The 22325-nt window shown below is 36.3% G+C and overlaps 2 protein-coding genes across 2 annotated transcripts; one reads left to right on the top strand and one right to left on the bottom strand.

Moving 5' to 3' along the window:
- Positions 1-260: 260 nt before the first annotated feature.
- Positions 261-5998, top strand: LOC115066097 (putative nuclease HARBI1). Its single transcript, XM_049454718.1, has 3 exons — positions 261-1853; positions 1923-2067; positions 2127-5998. The coding sequence occupies exons 1-3, from the start codon at positions 1458-1460 to the stop codon at positions 2495-2497; spliced, it is 912 nt and encodes a 303-aa protein (XP_049310675.1). The 5' UTR covers positions 261-1457; the 3' UTR covers positions 2498-5998.
- Positions 5999-6149: 151 nt separating this feature from the next.
- On the bottom strand, positions 6150-7013 carry LOC105233116 (uncharacterized). The gene is made up of 3 exons (XM_011215080.4): positions 6854-7013; positions 6570-6770; positions 6150-6509 (listed from the first exon to the last, which is right to left on the bottom strand). The coding sequence occupies exons 1-3, from the start codon at positions 6971-6973 to the stop codon at positions 6246-6248; spliced, it is 585 nt and encodes a 194-aa protein (XP_011213382.2). The 5' UTR covers positions 6974-7013; the 3' UTR covers positions 6150-6245.
- Positions 7014-22325: the final 15312 nt, after the last annotated feature.

Below are 22325 nucleotides of genomic sequence, written 5' to 3'. Positions count from 1 at the left end.
AATTGACATTGGTAATGGAAAATTTCCCATAGACATGTTAACTGGCTGCATTAACTTTCCTCAAACTTTCCTGGTATTGTCACTGGCGAAGCGAATGCATTGCCGAGTCGAATGCTTTAGGCCAGGGATGGGCACATTAGCCCTCAGTGGCATTTAGCCCGTGCGGGCACGAGTGCACATTTTGAGGGCTAGGTGAGGGGATCATCGCGGGCAAACATGAAGAGGGAAGTGAGAGCAACGTTTTACCACTCCATATTTACAAATGAGAGCAACGTATTTTCCACCACCATTGACTGATCTATCACATGTACAGTGGTGTGAACAAAATAGAAACAACCATAAGGTGTTGTGAAGTTTTAAAATATGCTGTTTTCTTATTAAATAAAATTGTTTTTAGATACATAACATAACATATATATCGTCACCTGAAATGCAAAATAACGTATCATCAAAAAATTCGAAATTGAGTGTCTTATTGATTACGCTTCACTACTTCAAATTATATACATAATATTAAATATGTTCAACATTTTCTGGTTCTGCGGTCATATATAAACCAGTTTTAACCAATATTAATATTTTGTTTCACTCATGTTCCATTTTATTCCGTGTTTCATTCATGCCACTGTAAATTTCTGAAAATGTTGTTACGTTAATTTGCATTTCAGGTGACGATATATTTTTTCCTAACAGTGATTAAAATTTCCCACCATGCAAAGGTAAATAAAAACAAATTTTATTGCGAAATTGTAAACTCTGCAAATTATGTTTACCCCTTTTTGTTCACACAACTGTACAATTCCGATATGAAGTAAACTTCCACCCTTAAATTTGTGTACAATGTCAGTATTGCCGCAATCACTCTGCGATGAACATCAAGTTACGGAGGGATGTAATTCATTTTTTTCGCAATTTTTCTCAACTTGTTATGCCCTTCTCTCCGTAAACTTATATTCCCCTCATCTAGCCCCCGTGCGCACTTTGCTAACTTTGCGGGCTAAAAATGTGCCCATCCCTGCTTTGGGCGAAAATTCGCCATGTTCACATTGTGACTGGCGAATGAACACATTCGCTCAACTTTTTTGTTGCCATACTAAAATAATTGAGAAATGTCACACGAGTTCATCCGAAATTGACATATTTGACGTATTATTGTTATTGTTTTGAAATTTTATTATTCGCTTATTCGTTATTGTGTGTTTTGAAATTTTACCGTGATTTTAAAAAAGTGAATAAAAATGTTTAACAACGTAGATTTGTATTTTGAAGACAGTTATGTTGAAAGGACAACAACGAAGTTACTTAGGCAGCGACGGTTCATCAGAGATCACTCTAATCCCATGGAACTTTCTTCAGTGTTGTATCTATTGCTATAAAAGTGCATAAACAAATATCACGTCACATAAGTTTTTATTAACAGATTTAAAGAAAACTTTCGGTTAAGTAAGGACGCATTTATGTATGTGCTAGACAGCATAAAGGAAAAATGTCCGACTAACCTATCGTCGTCAATATCGCCAATGTTGAAACTGTGCTGCGTTCTCAGATTTTTTGCTCATGGGAGCTATCAGCAAACAGTGTTTAATGATTTCCAACTAGGTATTGCGCAGCCCACTGTTTCGTTGATTTTTAAGGAAATGCTTCCGATATTGGAATCCACTCTGTGCAGTGTCTGGATCAAAACAGACATAACTGACGAGCAGAAACGAACAAGAAGGAAATTTTTCACCAGAGCTGGAATTCCAAATGTGGTTGGTTGCGTTGATGGAACCCATGTTGCAATTATTGCTCCATGTGAGAACAAGCACTTATATATGAATAGAAAAGGATTTTACAGCATAAATGCGATGATTGTAAGTAGCAACTAAATAAATAAATTTTTACTTATCATTATTTCGTCTTAAAAAATTAATTTTTATTAGGCGTGCGATCAAGATATGGTTATTCGGTGTGTTGATGCAAGATATGGAGGATCTAGCCACGACTCATTTGTGTGGAACAATAGCGCATTAAAAACATATCTGGAGCAAACATACCAAAGAGGAGATCATAATTCGGTTTACTTAGGTAACTACAATTTATATGTGTATGTACCTACATAAATACTAAAATTAAATATATTATAGGTGATTGTGGTTATCCACTACACGAGTATCTATGGAGGCCTTTCCGAAACGCTTTACCAGGATCAGTGGAATCAAATTTTAATAAGAAACATGCAAAGGCAAGGAACGTAGTTGAGCGGACAATTGGAGTGATGAAATGTCGTTTTCGTTGTATACTACGTGAACGTAAACTACGATATCCTCCTAGTAAAGCAACTGTTATTTCAAATGTTTGTTGTGCTTTACACAATATTTGCAAACAATATAATGTGAATGATCCTGAAGAAGAAACTTTTGTTGATGTCGTAGTACCACTAAAACCAGTTGAAGGAAACTTCAGTGGAACAGCAGCAGATCATCGCCGAAGACAAATTGCGAATGCATTGTCGTAGTTTAGTTGCATCCCTAAAGTATATGTAAAATATATGTATGTATCAGAGGCCTGCACGATTAAGGTAGGCATCGTACGATTACGTTACTAAGTAACACTTCTGACGATTACCACGATGCGAAGGTAACATTGCGCATCGGCATCGCGGCATCGTGGCATCGTACGATTACTATCTGGTATCGTCAATGGCAAATGAAACGCTATAGTCTTACATGATGTTAATTCGTTGCTGGCTCGACAACGACTGAACGATAGAGCAGAGCCGCTCAAAATAATGCGCAATTTATTTACCAACGCATACAATCACACATTTGATATCTGCTAGCGTATGATTGTGTGCGCGCGCTTGCTTAGTACACTGAGTGAAATCGTGCTATTTGGTTATTTTGTTATTAAAAATTTAGAAAAAAATAAAAAATTATGGTTTTTGATTAAAAAAGCAATTAAGAACAACAATAATTTTAAGTTAATTTTTTTAACTTTCCATGATTTTTTCCATATCGACTTCAAGATCGTAAGTTTTGATTCTCATTAAGTCCTCTATATGCTTATTCGAAACTGAATTCCTGTATTTCGAGTGTATTTTTTACGCTGGCAGAATTAGCGTCATAGCGTACATGCTTCGACTGCATTTGCTTGCCTATACTCCGAGTATAGGCATGAAAAATTTTGAGCGGCTCTGCGATAGAGCGTAAGCGTACGTGTGAAGTTAGTTTCCACAATTGTTCTAAGAAATGCCGACCGCCGCCGCTTGCTAACATGTTACTTTTTTAATTACTCGTGCAGGACTCTGGTATGTATATGTAACATAACTACAATAAAATAACTGAAACTAATTTTGAATATGCAGAAAATACGTTTTTTTATTTTGAGTATTTAAATTTTTTTAATTCCAATTCTTTTAGTTTTATTTCAATTTTTTCTTTATGTCGCCTATTTTTTTCTTTATTTTCTTCCTTCTTTCTTTCTTCTTTCATTTTATAAAGCGCCAATTTTTCTTTTTTTAATTCGTAAATTTTTCTGTTGTATCTAGAAATTTCATTACACAACGAATTAATATTTTGCATAATACCGACAAGGCTTTCTTGCGTTTCTGCTTGTTTCTCCAAAGCCTTCATACGCAAATTTTCGCGGTCCTCCACTTTGCTTGTAGGCTGCACCTCGACATCTTCCAGATGTTCTTCTTCTAAATATGCAGGTGCAGGTGTAGTGCTACCAAATGCGGCTCCGCTTGGATTTACTGCCTGCTGCAAGCTGAGCAGCTCGTCCACGGCCTGCTCCAAAGGCGTTAAACTCCGTTGGTTGTATGGTCCTCCACCTGTGGCTACAATCTCTTTTCGATTATCTGCAATTTTCCTTTTTAATTTTAGCTTATAGTCCAACCAAACCTAAGAAATACACAAATCAATACAGATATGTACATATATGCAATCAAAATTGTTTATTCTTACTTTATTCCATTCGCTGCCACTACGTATTGGAGTTTAACTCTGAAGCAATACCTTCCCACAACTCCATCCTATTTTTTTTTTGTTGAGCCAAACATCGCCATTCCTCTGGCTAGCACAGGATTTCCTTCCATCAACTTCACGAGTACCTCAAATTGCTTTTGAGTATTTCGTTTTATTCTAAAAATAATTAAATTTGTAATAAATTAAATACAATAAATAAATTTTTAAAATTTTACTAACGTTTTCTCCATTTTTAATTAGATTCTCGAATCAAACAAACGTTCGCCAAATTTTGACAGTTGAGGTGAAGCGAATTTTATAAATTCGCAAGTGGCAATACCAAATATTCATTTTCGCTAGTTCTTTCGCCACTTCGTGGCGAATTTACTGTCCGCTCGCTACTCGCAATTCGAAATAGCGAAATTCGCCTAAAATTTCATTCGCTTCGCTAGTGACAATACCAGCCTTAATATTGGCCCGTGAAGAGCACTAATTTTGGTTTGCCACAATTCAATGAGCAGGGCAGGGGGATTCTTTTGTTCTTGCAAGATTGCACGATGACACAAAATGCAAAAATCCTATACCGAAATATGCAGGGCCAAGAGGGCACCCATTGTAGAATCTAGTGATATATGAACGGCCGATTCAGTTAATTTATTGAGAATGACTATTGTGTATGACTGTTATGAATTAGCACACCTTCTGCATACATTCTTAACAAAAAACTGTAACAAATCTTTATAATTTAAATAGAAATTATAAAATCGGATTTTAAAACTTACCTTCCTTAACAATTTAACTACGAAATATTTATTGCACAAAAATAAACATGGGTTTTGGTCTGCCATATTTTACAGCCATTGCAAATAATTTTCTGCGTGTGTTTGTTATTGTGCCGTTGCACCAAGAGGAAAATTCTGCAATTCGTGCACCGTGCAAGGATTTTGCAAGAGCAAGAGAATCCACCTAATAGGACAATATCAAGTGACAGCTGTATTTGTATATGGAATATAAACAAGTATCAAGTGACAACTTAGGGCCGGAAAAATATGTCTTCCTATAAAATCTATTAAACTAGAGCAAAAAATGGCACATCAAGTGCTAATTGAGCTCGATAGGGCTGCACTCCTACCTAGAGCAGGCACCGATTATAATGAGTGGAATGTAATTTTTCAAATAGTTTTCAGCGAAAACTGGTTTTCAATGTGTTTTCGTTTGACAGATTTTACATGGATGAAAATACAAGCTTTAGGGCGAAAACCCGTTTTTCCCACGGAAACATATTTTCATTGTCGGTCCGAACATAGTATTTGCTAATCCGAAATCTGTCGCGGACATCTTTATCGTCACATGGCTTGAAGAATTTTTGCCGGGACCCGATTTCTTTTGTTCGTCGCATTATTATAATATTCCACAGGTCATCGTATTCTGAGTCCCTGTCAAAATCCCAATTCGATTCCATATTTTTTTCACAAAATATAATTTATTTCAAAACAAAAATCAGCTGTTATGTAAGCACTGCTTAAGTCTCGCTTTTCAGTACTTAAGCATAAAATACATAAGTATGAACTGTAAAACACTATTTTCCTGTTTTATCTTAAGTACAACATAAGTATGGACTGTGAAACCGGGAATTATTGTGAAATGAAATACGTAAACGTAAAGATATCTTAGACTTTATTTGAGTTACTGCTTGTACGGGCAGACGGACGAATAGATAGCTATCCACAATGCAAATCGTTGCATGGATGACCACCAGCTTGAGATAAACAAAACTAACTATTATACTCTGCAGTACCATATTGCAAGAGTATAAACGTCTTTCACCTAATTTTGTGAAAACAGCTCATATACAGATTGAGATATTCAATATAAAGTATGTTATAATAACGAAATTATTGTATATGGGAATATGTGTAATGACTATATACATTTTTTGCATTAAACTATAGAATATTCAATATTAAACTTATTAAAATACCTTAATATTAACCTATAGATTCCAAGTACTTTTTGTAGTTTTCAACAGAACCTTTATATGAGAAATAGAAAAAATTACCTGATTTCACCTATTTTCACGGTGTGTGAAGAGACGCCAGAAAGACCTTTTTTCAGCAATCTTGTGATATCTGCAAACCTTTTTATTTTAAATTTCAAATAATATAAATTAATTCTTTAAAGTAATACAAAAATGCAACTACATTTCAGAGATTAAGCGACATATAATCGCATTAAATTTTACTTTGTAAGAATTTATGCACTTATATATTTTTAGCGCAGCTATTTTCAAGTATTAATTTATTGCTTTACATCTTTTTGAAAAATATTAGCGATATCCTGCAGTGTTGTAGTGGTTTGTTCCAAAATCTTCTTGGAAAGATCTTGCAACTTTGGCTCTTCAGTCTCCTTTATTTTGTTTATTTTGGCTAAAAATGCATCTGCCCCAGTTTTGTATTTTTCAATTACGACTTTAACATCGGGTGATTGTTTGATTTCTTCCAGAGCTTTATCTACAGATTCTCTTAAGCTCTTGACAGCTTCGTTATCTTTCAAGTTTTCAGTCTGAAATAAACAGAATAAGTTTAGAAAAATAATATTGACCTACTAACTTATCGAATTTACCTCTTTCTTGATATTTGCACCCCACTCATCTAATTGTTTAGCAACATCTCGTCCACTTTCTTCAAACTTCTGCGAATTAAATGATTTTGAAACCGTATCTCCAAATTTCTTAAAATTCTCGTTAATAGTTTCAAATAAATTTAAAATCGATGGTACTTCGTGATCAGATGCAACCTCGCGTATTGAGCGAGCACTGACGCTCTGAAATATGTAATCATTATTTAATTATTTAAGATAACGTACAGTCGGTAAATTGTTTTAAATTCTTGCAAAAGCACCCTTACCGCAAAAACGATGAAACTTAAAATAAATAGCTGTTTCAAGTACATGTCTGTGCGATGTGCTTTTCTAATAATCAGAATGAGACTACTCAGAATTAGTGAATATACCACTTTATATACCATTTCGTAGAGAGTAATGTTCAAAGATCATGCGATAATTTATTTTATTAGAAATGAAAAAGTGTTTGCTTGAATACGTATGTCCATAATATTATTGTATCTTCTAAATAGTGCCCACTAAGTTATTATTTTTGCTTTTTGATAAGGAAGTTTAAATACTTGCTCCATGGTGTATGTATAAGCGATATGATAATAAGACAAATTATTTTTGTATAAATAGTAATGTCTAGTGTTGATAACATTGGACAGCAAATTTTGTATATATATACGAATGCATATAACATATTATGTATATGTACTTAGCAAACATAACATTAGCTTAGATTAAATACGTGGCTTATAAATACTTATATGCATACTACTTTTGTACTTCACAATTATTGATTTCTTCCAGGGACATTTGCGTTGTATGAAAATTTTAAAATATTTTTAAAAGTTTTTTATAAAATAATGAGAGGTTTGGCATATAAGGAATAAACAAAATACAAAATCTAAATTTTTCAGATGAATGCTCCATTATGAATACAATTGGTAACTAACGAAAGGTTTAATAAGAAAAATAGTTTGAATAAAACAATATAAATAGTAAAAAAATCGAGATTGCACAAAAAAATACAATCAATTTAGAATACGACAAAAACTACTTTTTTTTGGTATTGTAGCAAACTTTTTTCTAAAAAATCTGAATATTTATCTTCGAAGATCGAAATTTTGCTTGTTTCACACATCATTATTAATTTTCGGTTTCGAAACACGAAGCATTACTTTTTTTACGGTTACTTTTATACTTATGACTCAATCTCTCGAAGAAATTGGTTTGGTATCCAACCGAGTATTTTGTAGTATTGGGACTACTATAATAAAGAATACAAATGTTCGAGTTATTGAAGCAAGATTTTCTGGTCCACTTGGTGCCAAAAAATTCATAATTATAAGTATGTAATCGAAATCATGCCAAAATCAGAATGATCAATATAAAATATCTCAAAAGCCGAAAAACTTTGCATTGTCAAATTGCTTCAGCTGTGGCTTAGGGGATGAAATTAGTGCTAAGGGAATTATCATATAAAATTATTTGTTAGAACTGCAAAATTAATTGTAAATAGCATAAACTTATGGTCCTTAGGTAGTACGTTGACGTACAACTATTAGAATCCTAGTAGCGGTTGTTTTTAAACACTACAGCTACGAGTACTATAGTATAGGGGAGCAAATGAGCATTTCCTTTTTCGTACAAGAAGAAGCCTGTGGGTTATGTTTTGTAAACAAATTTTAAAGTTGAATTTCGTTTTTCACCTCTTCAATGACTTGAACTTCCGTACGTACCGGGTTGCGAAAGAAGTCGATTGTTTGTTATTTGTAAAACTCTCAAATAACTTTGTTGCACACAAAAACTTAATTATTTGACTCATTAAACTTTCATAATTTTAAATTATTACTGCTATAACCACCATTGTCCCATTACTTAGTATCGCGGGCACCATGACGGTTATTGCCTAATTAAAAGAGTAAATTTAAATAGAAATAGTTGCAAAAAACCATTGTACCAATTTTTAAACTGTACTTATTTCTTCTGTCTGTCAATGTTTTAAGATTAAAATTTTATCTAGTACTAGAATTTTGCTAAAGATCGCTTTTTAATCCATTGAAAAGAAAGGAGGATATTCACAAATATATTTTGACAAAATTCAAAGGAACAAAAAAATATTCCCTCATATTTGCTTTATAAATTTAAATGTTGAATTTTTTAACAACAATCATTATTCATAATTTATTACCCCAGCTATAGTTCATATAATAAATTGGTTTAATTACAACTAGTAACTTAATTTTAATTAAAACCAATTTAACTAACTACAAAGTTTTGTTCTCATGTCTTGTGGTTGATTTATACACTTCATTTCGAAAGAGCTACGGACCGATGATTCCTCCAGATCAAAAACCACACCAAACTGTCAATTTATGTGAATATTGGTTGTTCATGAATAATTTTGAAAATTAGCACATCATTAGGTGAGGATCAGACCAGACCTCGTGATCTCGTTAAAATTCAATTTTTTGCTAATGTTATTGAAGGTTGAATTCTATAAAATTATAAAATTATTTTCTCATAAATTAAAGATAAATCGATGAAATTTGTGTACTAAAAGAAAAATGTTCGTGCCATATCATAAATATTTTTTTATGGTCAATTTGTTTAAATAATACTATTTAACATCTATTTTTCTTAAACAATTAAACATTTTGTATGCCGCTAAAAAAATTGCAAACTATGCGATCCAACACGGAAGGAGAACGTTTCCTTTAATAATCTGCTAACAAAGCCTTGTTCATTCATGCCATTCCGAAGATATTGAATTTTTTGTCCAACGTTGCGCTCCCAAAATACGTTCGACTGACTAAGCTTCCAATATCTGTGCTTCGAGAAAAGTATCAAATGAAACAGGAAAATAATCAATAGCTCTATCAATGAGATTATTCCAATATAGCGGTCATACGGCTTTGCAGGGAAACTTTTTAGATATTTTGCTTTACACTTCATTGCTAAAAAATATCATGTTCAAGCAAACGTAGCATTCTTTGGCACAAAAAGCTATTGTTATTTCGTTGGCTGATCAAAAAAGTCTATTCGTTAAATAGCAGCACAAATACAAGTACATTTTAACTAAAGCTCAGAGCTACGTTTTTCGGAAAAATATCGTAAAACTGCTAAACTATAGAGGAAGAAATTGATAGGAAGAAAAATAATCAGTAACTTGAGAGAAGACCGTTCAGACTTAAGAAAATTTAAGAAAACCCGATTTAAAAACTCAACCGAGATTAAAGAAGAGTTGCGGAAACCACTTAGTGATGATATGATGGGAATGTTAAAAAGGAAACCTGTAAAAAAGCCTTGTGGTTATCCATCTGTTCGTTGCAGACAGGGTGAACGATTCCCAAGAAATTGCATTCAGCCTACTATAAACATACATTCCCATTCCCATAGTGATATAGTATTTTCAAATCTAAATCGGAATCAATTTCAATATTAGAGGGCTCTTCTTCTTCTTCTTTACTGGCGTAGACACCGCTTACGCGATTATAGCCGAGTCAACAACAGCGCGCCAGTCGTTTCTTCTCTTCGCTACGTGGCGCCAATTGGATATTCCAAGCGAGGCCAGGTCCTTCTCCACTTGGTCCTTCCACCGGAGTGGAGGTCTTCCTCTTCTTCTGCTTCCCGCGGCGGGTACTGCGTCGAATACTTTCAGAGCTGGAGTGTTTTCATCCATCCGGACAACATGACCTAGCCAGCGTAGCCGCTGTCTTTTAATTCGCTGAACTATGTCGATGTCGTCGTATATTTCGTACAGCTCACGAAGTCGCCTTGTCTGAACCCCGTTTGGTATCGAACGGCTCGGAGAGGTCCTTCCCGATCGTGACGGAGCTTTTCGTGTTGCTCAACGTCAGTTTACACAGCCGTATTAATTTTGTGGGGATACCAAATTCAGACATCGCGGCATAAAGGCAGCTCCTTTTCGTGCTGTCGAAAGCAGCTTTGAAATCGACGAATAGGTGGTGAGTGTCGATTCTCCTTTCACGGGTCTTATTAGAGGGCTCAGTGCTCACAAATATAACAAGTAAGGAAGGCTTCGTTCGGGTGCAACCGAACATTTTATACTCTTGTAACCTGCAAGAATCAAAGCCATTTAAAAATTTCAGGTGTAAAACCAATCATATAAGGGCAATTCAGAATCTTGTGCATCTGAGTTTGGAAAATTATGCAATTGCAAATATTTACCATCAACAATGAACGTCTTTTTTGTAGCTTCTGTGCAACCCTTGCAAAGACCATTAATTCACAGCTGATCCGTGAAGAAAAACATTGTTTGTAAACAAAATTTTCGCACAAATTGGAAAATATGCCGAAAAAAAGTTTTAGGGAAAAATTAACTGACGCTTTATTTGATGAAGCTGCTGAAGAAATTATGGAAATTGAAGGTAAGAAATATTTTAAGCGGCACATAGCACAAATTTCAAATTTCTTAATTTTTATTTTACAAAATTTACAAAAAATTCTCCATTTCTTCTCTTTGTTTACAATATTTTTATTTTTGACAGCAGCTGATAATATGCAAACCATCATCATCAATATCATCGGCATACGCCAGCAGCTGTACACTCTTATAAAAGATTGTACCTGCTCGATTCAGTTCTGCAGCTCGAACTATTTTCTCTAGCAGCAGATTGAAAAAGTCGCACGACAGAGAGTCGCCTTGTCTGAAACCTCGTTTGGTATCGAACGGCTCGGAGAGGTCCTTCCCGATCCTGACGGAGCTTTTCGTGTTGCTCAACGTCAGTTTACACAGCCGTATTAGTTTGCGGGGATACCAAATTCAGACATCGCGGCATAAAGGCAGCTCCTTTTCGTGCTGTCGAAAGCAGCTTTGAAATCGACGAATAGGTGGTGAGTGTCGATTCTCCTTTCACGGGTCTTTTCCAAGATTTGGCGCATGGTGAATATCTGGTCGGTTGTTGATTTACCAGGTCTGAAGCCACACTGATAAGGTCCAATCAGTTTGTTGACGGTGGGCTTTAATCTTTCACACAATACGCTCGACAGAACCTTGTATGCGATGTTGAGGAGGCTTATCCCACGGTAGTTGGCGCTGATTGTGGGGTCTCCTTTTTTATGGATTGGGCAGAGCACACTTAGATTCCAATCGTTGGGCATGCTTTCGTCCGACCATATTTTACAAAGAAGTTGATGCATGCTCCTTATCAGTTCAATCGGCCCCTGCCGCTTTGTTGTTTTTCAGGCGGGCAATTGCTATTCGAACTTCTTCATGATCGGGCAATGGAACGTCTGCTCCATCGTCATCGATTGGGGAATCGGGTTCGCCTTCTCCTGGTGTTATGTGTTCACTGCCATTCAGCAGGCTGGAGAAGTGTTCCCTCCATAATCTAAGTATGCTCTGGGCATCGGTGGCTAGATCACCTTTGGGGGTTCTACAGGAGTATGCTCCGGTCTTGAAACCTTCTGTAAATCGCCGCATTTTTTCGTAGAATTTTCGAGCATTACCCCTGTCGGCCAGCTTATCAAGCTGTTCGTACGCACGCATTTCGGCCTCTTTCTTCTTCTGTCTGCAAATGCGTCTCGCTTCCCTCTTCAACTCTCGGTATCTATCCCATCCCGCACGTGTTGTGGTCGATCGTAACGTTGCGAGGTAGGCAGCCTGTTTTCTCTCCGCTGCGACACGGCACTCCTCGTCGTACCAGCTGTTCTTTTGCACTTTCCGAAAACCAATGGTTTCGGTTGCAGCTGTACGTAAGGAGTTTGAAATGCCGTCCCACAGTTCCCTTATACCGAGTTGTTGACGAGTGCTCTCAGAGAGCAGGAGTGCAAGCCGAGTAGAAAATCGTTCGGCTGTCTGTTGTGATTGCAGCTTCTCGACGTCGAACCTTCCTTGTGTTTGTTGGCGTGCGTTTTTTGCTGCACAGAGGCGAGTGCGAATCTTGGCTGCAACAAGATAGTGGTCCGAGTCGATGTTAGGACCTCGGAGCGCACGCACATCTAAAACACTGGAGACGTGTCTTCCGTCTATCACAACATGATCGATCTGGTTGGTGGTTTTTCGATCCGGAGACAGCCAGGTAGCTTGATGTATCTTCTTATGCTGGAATCTAGTACTACAGATAACCATATTTCGGGCCCCGGCGAAGTCGATCAGCCTCAACCCATTTGGGGATGTTTCCTCGTGGAGGCTGAATTTACCAACCGTAGTGCCAAAGATACCTTCTTTGCCCACCCTGGCGTTGAAGTCGCCAAGCACGATTTTGACATCGTGGCGGGGGCATCTCTCATAAGTGCGCTCCAAGCACTCATAAAAAGCATCTTTGGTCACATCGTCCTTCTCTTCCGTCGGGGCGTGGGCGCAAATAAGCGATATGTTGAAGAACCTCGATTTGATGCGGATTGTGGCTAGACGTTCATTCTCCGGAGTGAATGATAGTACTCGGCGACGGAGTCTCTCTCCCACCACGAATCCAACACCAAACTTGCGCTCCTTTATATGGCCACTGTAGTAAATGTCACAAGGACCTACTCGTCTCTGTCCTTGTCCCGTCCATCGCATTTCTTGGACGGCGGTGATGTCAGCCTTTATCTTTACGAGGACATCTACCAGCTGGGCAGCGGCATCTTCCCAATTAAGGGACCGGACATTCCAGGTGCATGCCCTCAAATCATAGTCCTTATTTCGTTTGCCATGGTCGTCATCAAAAGGGGGGTCTCTCATCCGAGGCTGTGTTTGCTTTTTCCTTGGGGGTGTTTTTTTACGTGGCGGGTCCCAAACCCAGCGCACAACCCTAAGTAGGGGATATTTTGCCTTCTCACTTTAGCTCGCCTTCAAACGGATGTTCTTAGGCTACCCAGAGGATACTTGGTCAAAGACCGGAAGTCGTGAGCTGCTTGAGTCATATGTAAAAGAATCGTTTCTGGCCACTCCCAAGTGAATGGCGATCAGAGAACTTTCCTCACTTGCGTGAACTTCTACACATGACTCCATCCTCCGCCCATCTACGAACTCGAATTTTTGTTGTACTAAAAATCTTAGAGGATCATACCAAGTTTCATAAATGTTTACTCAAGTTACAGATTGCACGGAAGCACAGACGGACAGAGAGTCAGCCGGATTTCAACTATTGTCGTCATACCCCATATGTGTATCTATTTTGCAACAACCGTTAGGTGAACAAAACATTATATACTGTAGTAACTGGTTGCAAGAGTATAAAAATATTGTAACGGAAGGGGAGGTATCCAGTTGCGTGATCCAAGCCTTATTTTTTATGATTCTTCACCTTGCTTTTGCAACCGCTTGGTAAGTTTTACATTTGAGATTGGAAAATTAAAGGAAAATTCAGTTATTAATAAATTGGATTGGTCATTAAGCTAAGTCCAATAGAAAACGAAATGGCTGTAATAAACGCTGAAATGCGGAAAACGAAACCCTAAACAAAAGTAGAATTGAAACAAATAATAGAAGACTGTTGACGACATTTGTTTCAAAGCAGTAATCGCCGAATATTTAACCGCTTTATATGAATCAATCCAAAAAAAATTAAAAGTATCATAAACGCTAACGGTGGCACCACAAAGAATTTTTTGCTACAAATTTAATTAATATGTGCATTTATTAATTTAAAATGAAGTATTACTACAAAAAATTATAATATAAAAATACTTTTTGTAAAATGTTAATATATTCACTATAATCTTGAAAAAATTCACTACTTTTCAAAAGACTGAGTTCAACACTTAGCGAGCATATTTTTGCTTTTACATTAACAAAATGTATAGCGTTGCATCTGCTACACCCTTGCAAATAAGCAACACTAAAACGCCATTGTATTATTTGCAACACTGGTTTGCAAATTATCAGCTGCTGTCAAAAATAAAAATACTGTAAACAAAGAGAAAAAATGGAGACATTTTTGTAAATTTTGTAAAATAAAAATTAAGAAATTTGAAATTTGTGCTATGTGCCGCATAAAAATATTTCTTACCTTCAATGTCCATAATTTCTTCAGCAGCTTCATGAAATAAAGCGTCAGTTAATTTTTCTCTAAAACTTTTTGAAGTTGAATAAGTCTTCTAAACGTCTCGTATAAGGTTTTATCGAGCGTATTGTGTGCAAGATTAAAGTCCACCGTCAACAAACTGATTTGGCATTATCAATGTGGCTTTAGGCCTGGCAAATCAACCACTGACCAGCTATTCACCATGCGCTAAATCTTGAAAAAGACCCGTGAAAAGAGAATCGACACTCACCAGTGTAAATTGACGTTGAGCAACACCAAAAACTCCGTCAGAATCGGAAAGGACAGCTCCGAGTCGTTCGATACCAAACGAGGTTTCTGACAACACGATTTTTTCCGTGTGACTTCTTCAACCTACTTCTGGAGATAATAATTCGAGCTGCAGAACTAAACCGAGAAGGTACAATCTTCTATAAGAGTGTACATACAGCTGCTGGCGTATGCTGATGATATTGACATCATTGGCCATAACAACCGCGCGTTAGTTCTGCTTTCTCTAGAACAGATAAGGAAACGAAGTAAATGGGTCTGGTGGTGAACGAGGGCAAGACGAAATAAACAAACAGTCGTCGCACTTGCGACTAAGCACCCATGTCACTGTTGACTGTCACAACTTCGAAGTTGCAGATAACTTCGTCTATCTTGGAACCAGCATCAACATCAACAACAACGTCAGCCCCGGAATCCAATGCAAAATATTTCGTGCCAACAGGTGCTACTTCGGACTAATTTTGCAATTCAGAAGTAAAGTCCTCTCTCGACGGACAAAAACAAAACTCCATAATTCCCCTCCTGCTCTATGATGCAGAGGCTTGGACGATGACAACAACTGGTGAGTCGACGTTGCGAGTTTTCGAAAGAAAAGTTCTTGGGAAATTTATGGTCCCTTGAGCGTTGGCCACAACGAATATCGTATGTCGTCCAAATGAACGAAAAGACTCCAGCTTTGAAAGTATTCGATGCAGTACCCGCCGGCGGAAGCAGAGGAAGACTTCCACACGGTTGGAAGGACCAAGTGGAGAAGGACCTGGTCTCGCTTGGAATATCCAATTGGCGCCACGTAGCGAAGAGAAGAAACGACTGGCGCGCTGTTGTGGACTCGGCTATAATCGCATAAGCGGTGTCTGCGCCATTAATAAAGAAGAAGATGTGATTTTGCGCTCCTTCATATTTACCGCTCATATTACTAATACTTTGCCATTTTTTGCTAATGTATGTAACTGCTTCTTTTATATGTACGCAAGAACGCGCTTTATCGGTAATGAGAATATACAGGGTTTGTCCGGAAAGTAATAGGACTGATTTTCTTTCGCCGCGACTGTACTTCGGAGCGTGCGCGCACCGACTGGATTCGGTAGAGAGCATTCCTAATTAACGAAAGAGCGGCTGGTCAGTTGTCTCCGAACACCTGGAGAGTCAGGACAAACATTGTAGCGCGGCGATTTTCTGTGAGTGGTGCAAGCCGAAAACGCAGCGTTCGTTAGAGCAGAGGTACGCAATTCTATGTGAAACTCGATATATCTGCGACAGAGACGTTTGATATGATAAAGCAGGCTTACCCAGATGTAGCTTTAGCAAGAAGTGGTGTGTTTCGGTGGCACCAAGCCTTTTTGGAGGGCCGATCGCTGTTGAAGGCCTTTCTGGGAGACCTGCGACTTCGACAAACACCGACAATACGACTTGTGTGCGCAAAGTTTTGAACTCAGATCGTCGACTAAGTATTTGTTTAATTGCCCAAATGTTAAATTTATCAAAATCTAACGTGGAAGTCCTCAAGAGACTCAAACGAAGGGTCAATCGGGTCCGACAAAACATCGAAGCCGATTGGAAGTTGCATCACGACAACGCCCTGGTTCACACTGCCTTTCTTGTGAACAGCTACAGCTACCTACAGCCCAGATGTGGCTCCCTCGGACGGTTTTTGTTTGCCTGAAGTGGCCGATGAAAGACAAGCATTTTGAGACGACAGAGGGGATCAGAGAGGATCAACTATGAAGGAGCCTATTTTGAAAGTTTTTAAAGAATTGTAACGATTGGCACAATAATTTTTTTTTAAATCGACTCAGTCCATGACTATGGATAAGATTTTCATGATTCACACGGTGAATTGAATTCTCCCAGAACGATTATAGAATCAGACTTGTTTGCTTTCAGATAAGATTATTTATAACAAGTAGGAAAGGCTTATATTTGGGTGTAACCGAATATTTCATACTCTTGAAATTTACAAGGATAAAAACAAGGGGAATTGCTTCATGTGTTGGCAAAACTGTGCAAATGACTCACACACTTAACGAGCAGAAAGTTTGTTACGACGAAACGAAAATCATTTTACTCGTTTGTACTCATTTTTGACTGAATGGTATATTATTATTGAAATTCAATAAAATATCTCCCAGATTGACCGATATATTCGAAAAAAAGTCAGTCATCAGCACTGGGATCCATATATTCGGTTTGTGAGGGAATGAACTGTTACAACTTGTCTAGTACGTCCGGAGATATGCGATTTCGCCTAATGGTGGCTTTAACGCTCTCTCTTATCATCTATTTTCATATGTCGTAAGAGTTTTAGTATTACATCTTCTATGGTTACATCTTTTATGGTTTCTATACAAAATGTTAAGTAGGATCTTTAGTTTAATACATAATACATATAATAATAATAGAGAACAGTTTTAAATGCAGCTATGAATAAAGGTAGAGGAAAGGAAAGATAACAGAGAAAATAAAACATGAACAATTATGATAAGGCTAATTTCTTTAAACCGAATACTTTACAGAGGTCGAAGTTGCGTAAGTTCCAATAATTTAGATGTCAAAGAAAAAATCAAAATTATAGGACACAAAACAATGAGCCAAGTAATAGAAATAAACTTACAGACCAACAAAGTTTTAGGCCTAGATATACCAATAGTTTTAACAATCAACAAAATTACAGGCCAATACATACAAATAATTCTGAACGTCAACAACAAAATTTTCGAGGTCAAACAAATGGACCGGGTCAACATAATAGCAGACTGCAAAACACAAATAATTTTTCTAGACAATACTCTAGGAATATCTGGACTAACAATAACAGTGGGCATTATAGGTGTATATGGAAGTAGATACTAAGAGTCGGGTTGAGGAACCGGGAGAAACAAACACTAATGACGGCTTTTTCACTAATTAGCCTCGGGATATTATGATAAAAAAAATAGTTGTGTTAAAGTTAAATGTCCTTGCCCTGCGGAATTTAAGGGGGTATTCTACTCTAGAATTTTGAAAAACTCGATTTTTTTCATATATTCAAAGTTTAGACCCTTGAGAACATATCCTCCAAAGGATTTTTTAAAATTAAAATTATTTTAAGAGCTACAGTTACTTTAGTGGCGCAGTACCTAGCCCGGTAGGTAGGTAGAATCACTTTTTTAAACGCGTTGTTCTCGAAACTACGGTATCAGCATTATCTCAAGTTCTATACCACCGACTTACTTGAAATTTTGTGTGAACCTTCTATATATAATCTTTTATCTTTATATAATCCTTAATTCTTTGTTTTTAATATTTTAAAAAATTCAGGAATTTCAAAAAAAATCGTAAAAAATTATTTTTATTCTCAGGCAGTCGCCATTTTTCAAAAAAAAAAAAATTTTCATGTTCCCTGAGGTAGGGACTATAACAGCATCCTTACTGATTAAGAATTTCTTTTGATTTTTTTTTTCAGACCACCAGGAGAGTCAGGATCAATGTCACCAGGATGCGCCATTTTGTTTTACACCTGTGTCTCCCCCTCTAATTATTTTAATTTTTAATATTTTTTTGTAACATTTTTTTTTCTGTATTCTTAAGATATCAATAAAAACACCATAAAAAATGGATAGTAAAAATATTTTTGGTCCGTCGCCCCCGGCGCAACGTCTTGGGGCGGCAAAACGATCTTCGCTGTTTTTTAATATTCAGAAAAATACTTCAACCAATTTTTAAAAGCTCAAATTTGGGCAAAAATTCTTGCAAATTGTGTCAAAAGTGTACAAGATATAGGGCGAAAACCATATTGTGAGAATTTTGGAACTTCAGAATTTGCGTGGCTTCTAGTTCCGCAATTTTATATACTTAATATCGAAGATATTTTATCAAAATTCACTTTTGTTCGAACCACCTCATGAAACTTGTAGATAGGTAGATAAAGGGGGGCGGCAGAACATCCTTGGCCCCGGGCGCCCGACTACAACGCTACGCCACTGTTGCTGACCAAACGTCTTGGTGTTCGGATCTATTTAATAACATCGTTAGAAATTATAACTCGCGTTTATTACGGATGAAGCTTTTAATTCAAAGTTGAAACAAACAAATTAAATCACGCTGCAGGTGGAATGGTCAGCAGCAATTTCTGTTGGTCGATTTGCCGAAAAAATCCTACAGAACCGATGAAACGAAAAAATCTACAAAGTAACTTGACATTCCATGATTTTACTGGTATTTTTAAAACTTTTAACTGAAAATTGTAACTTTTCACTAAAACTTCAACCGAATTTTTTTGTTTTTATCTCCTTACTAGCTGAACCCCCAGCCGTTTTCCTACGTGAAATTATGTGATTTAAAATGAAAAGAAAGTTGAATTTATACTGTGTTGAAAATCATTTATTTGCGATTTTTCTAAATTTTATTCAATATAACCAAACTTTATTCAACATTTTTTGATTTCTGTTCCGGCGCGTAAATGGGCAAAGAAGAAGGTTTTCCAACTCGTGAGCTCGCCTTGTACGAGTATGACCATCCTTGTGTCCTGTTGATTGTCTTCTCAAACGCAACTTGAATTGGAAACGGAATACGTTTGAACTGAAATGGCAAATCGTTAGAACTTAAAGGAATTCGTAGAATCAAGAATTCTGCCCCCTAGTATTCGATAGCTGCGTCAGAATCAGTCGGGTTCAATTACACAGTATCGGTGCTTAAAGATTGCGAAACATAATAACGACAGATCCAACTTTGAGACGCCAATGTTGCGGTGGCATACAAAGCCTCTACAAAGAATTTAGAATTTCTGCTAGATAATTCATTCTCATTGTCAAGACGATCGATCGATTTGTATGCGCTAAAAATCCTATACCGAATTATGCAAGGATACGAGAGCACCCATTGCAGAATCTAGAGATATAAGAACAGCTGGTTCGGCCAATTTATTGTAAATGACTATTGTGAATTGGCGCACCTTGTGCATTCATTCTTAACAGAAAAATAACTGTAACAAATCTAGAAATTATAAAATATATTTAAAGCTTACCTTCCTGAACAAATTTAACGACGAAATATGTCTTTATGTAAAATGACAGGTAGCACAGTTTTGCAATTAATTTTTTAAGTGTCATTGCACGAAAATAAACATGGGTTTTGGTCTGACATATTTTTCAGCCAATGCAAATAATTTTCTGCGTGTGTTTGTTGTTGTGCCGTTGTATCAAGAGGATACCGTGCAAGGGTTTTGCAAGAGCAAGAGAATACCCCAAATATATTAGACTTCAGTAAAAATTTCGGTAGCGGTTGCTTATACTAGCCATACACTTTACATACTGAAAGTGAGAGAACAATTGCTAAACGTCAAAACCACCTAAACTTTGACAGTTGACTGGATTGAGGAGGTTTTGACGTTTAGCAATTGGAAACGAGCGATGGCCAGATTGAAATCTTACCAAAAAAATATGAAAACGGAGGGATTTGTTGCATCGTTCAAGACCAATTATAAAAAATGTTAAACAATGAAAATTAAATAAATTTATGAAATTTAAAGGTATTTGATGAAAGGTTTTGTAATGTGATGCATCATAGTATTATTTTCAATAGAAATTTATTAAAACCATTTATTGAGTGAGAGCTAAAAAGCTTAAATCCTTTTATTGGGTAAGTTGAAAGTTCAAAAATCAATTGTTCTAATATACTTTAAAAAGATTTGAATAGTTTCTACATATAATAAATAATCACTATATAGTAGTTTTGATTCGTACTAAATGTTGGGTGTTTTAATTTAAAATGCCCAAAAATTTTTATTTTGTTCGATCTGGCCATAATGGAAAATGTTATAAAAAACGCTTATTTTGAGGCGCTCTCACACTGGAATAAGTTGGGCATCCCATTATCCCTGTCAGTAGGTTTTAACGTTTATCAATTGGAATCGAGCGATGGCCAGGTTGAAATCTTACCAAAAAAATATGTAAACGGAGGCATTTGTTGCACTTATAAAAAATGTAAAACAGTGGAAATTAAATAAATATGTGAAATATAAAGGCATTTGATGAAACGTTTTGTAATTTGAAGTATCATAGTATTATTTTCAATGGAAAATGATTATAAACATTTGATGATTGAAAGCTAACAAGCTTAAATCCTTTTATTGGGTATTGCAAGGTCAAATGTCAGTTGTTCTAAAATACTACAAAAATATTTAAATAGTTTCTCCATATAATAAATAACCAGTACATAGTAATTTTTATTCGTTCTAAATGTTAAGTGTTTTGATTTAAATGGCCAAAAATTATTAATTTGTCCAATCTGGCCATAATGGAATAAAAAAAGGCTTCTTTTGAGGCGCTCTCACACTGGAATAAGTTGAACATCCTGGTCAGAAGTTGCCGGAATAATAACTGTTCAGTGGCATAATAGCAGAACCAGTCAAAAAAACCAGCACGTAGAAAAACGCAGAAATCAGCCATCTTTGTTTGTTTTCATTTGAACAATGTTGCCATTGCTCAATACGCATATATAGTTCTGTACACATCTATGTTTTCAATTACATTTTTTTATAATATAAAATATCAAAACTGAAAACAAACTATTAAAAATAGTTTATCACCCCTATCACGCATTTCGACTTGGATTGAAATTTTCTCCGTTGGCGACTTTGGTATCATGCGTTCCGTTCCCGTTCAGTTCAACTTCGAAATTTACAATTCTGCCTATCATGCATTTCGATCGTAGCTCCGTTTTGCTAAGTTGCAATCTTGTTGGCGGAGAACTTTTTGTTTTTTTATTTTGATGCGAAAATTTTATTATTTGCATGATTTTTTTTTTAATTTTCTAAAAATGTAAGTAAAACTTGTATTTAAAAGTTGTAAAACACACGATATTTCCAGTTTTAGTGATGTTTTTTGATATGCTTTCAGGTCAAAAACAACAATACCAGAGCAATATGGAAAATTGGCAGATATGATGGAGAGTAAGCTAGATATAGCCAACGGTTTCCACCAGGGTCCTAAAAAAGATATGCAGGCTTTTTGGAAAGAGGAAGCATCAAATTTACTTGCCGTCGTTTCTTCCTCAAACGTATCTAGGACATACTTGAATGCGTCCTTCTTCAGACGAAAGTTTTTTTGAATCTAAATAAGTAAAAAAATTGTAAGAAAAATTTCTACTTTCACTTGCAATTACTTACAGCCCGTCATTCATCTGGAAGGGATCGCACATATCTCGTAATCTTTTCCTTTCAATTCTTACCCCAGCATTCTGAGATGCGCTGCTCTCCTCCTCAACCAGTAATATCGCCGCGGATAAAGATTCCATAGTTACGTTTAATAAAAAAAATAACAATATAAAAATTTTACTTTTATTTATTTTCTTTGAACAGCAGTAATTTGTGTATTTTTGCTTTGTTATGTTCCAGTTTCACATATTTTAAAGCAAACAGCTGATTTCGAAAGAGTTATAGCTCTTCCTCTTCTTCTTTCAATCCAATCGCAACGCATGATACCTAATTTCGACTCCGGCGGAGAGTAGAGCGGGAACGTAATCGAAATGC

The sequence above is a fragment of the Bactrocera dorsalis genome, chromosome 4, assembly GCF_023373825.1.
Source record: "Bactrocera dorsalis isolate Fly_Bdor chromosome 4, ASM2337382v1, whole genome shotgun sequence".
Lineage (NCBI taxonomy): Eukaryota > Metazoa > Arthropoda > Insecta > Diptera > Tephritidae > Bactrocera > Bactrocera dorsalis.
This window is presented reverse-complemented; position numbering and strand designations above follow the sequence as displayed.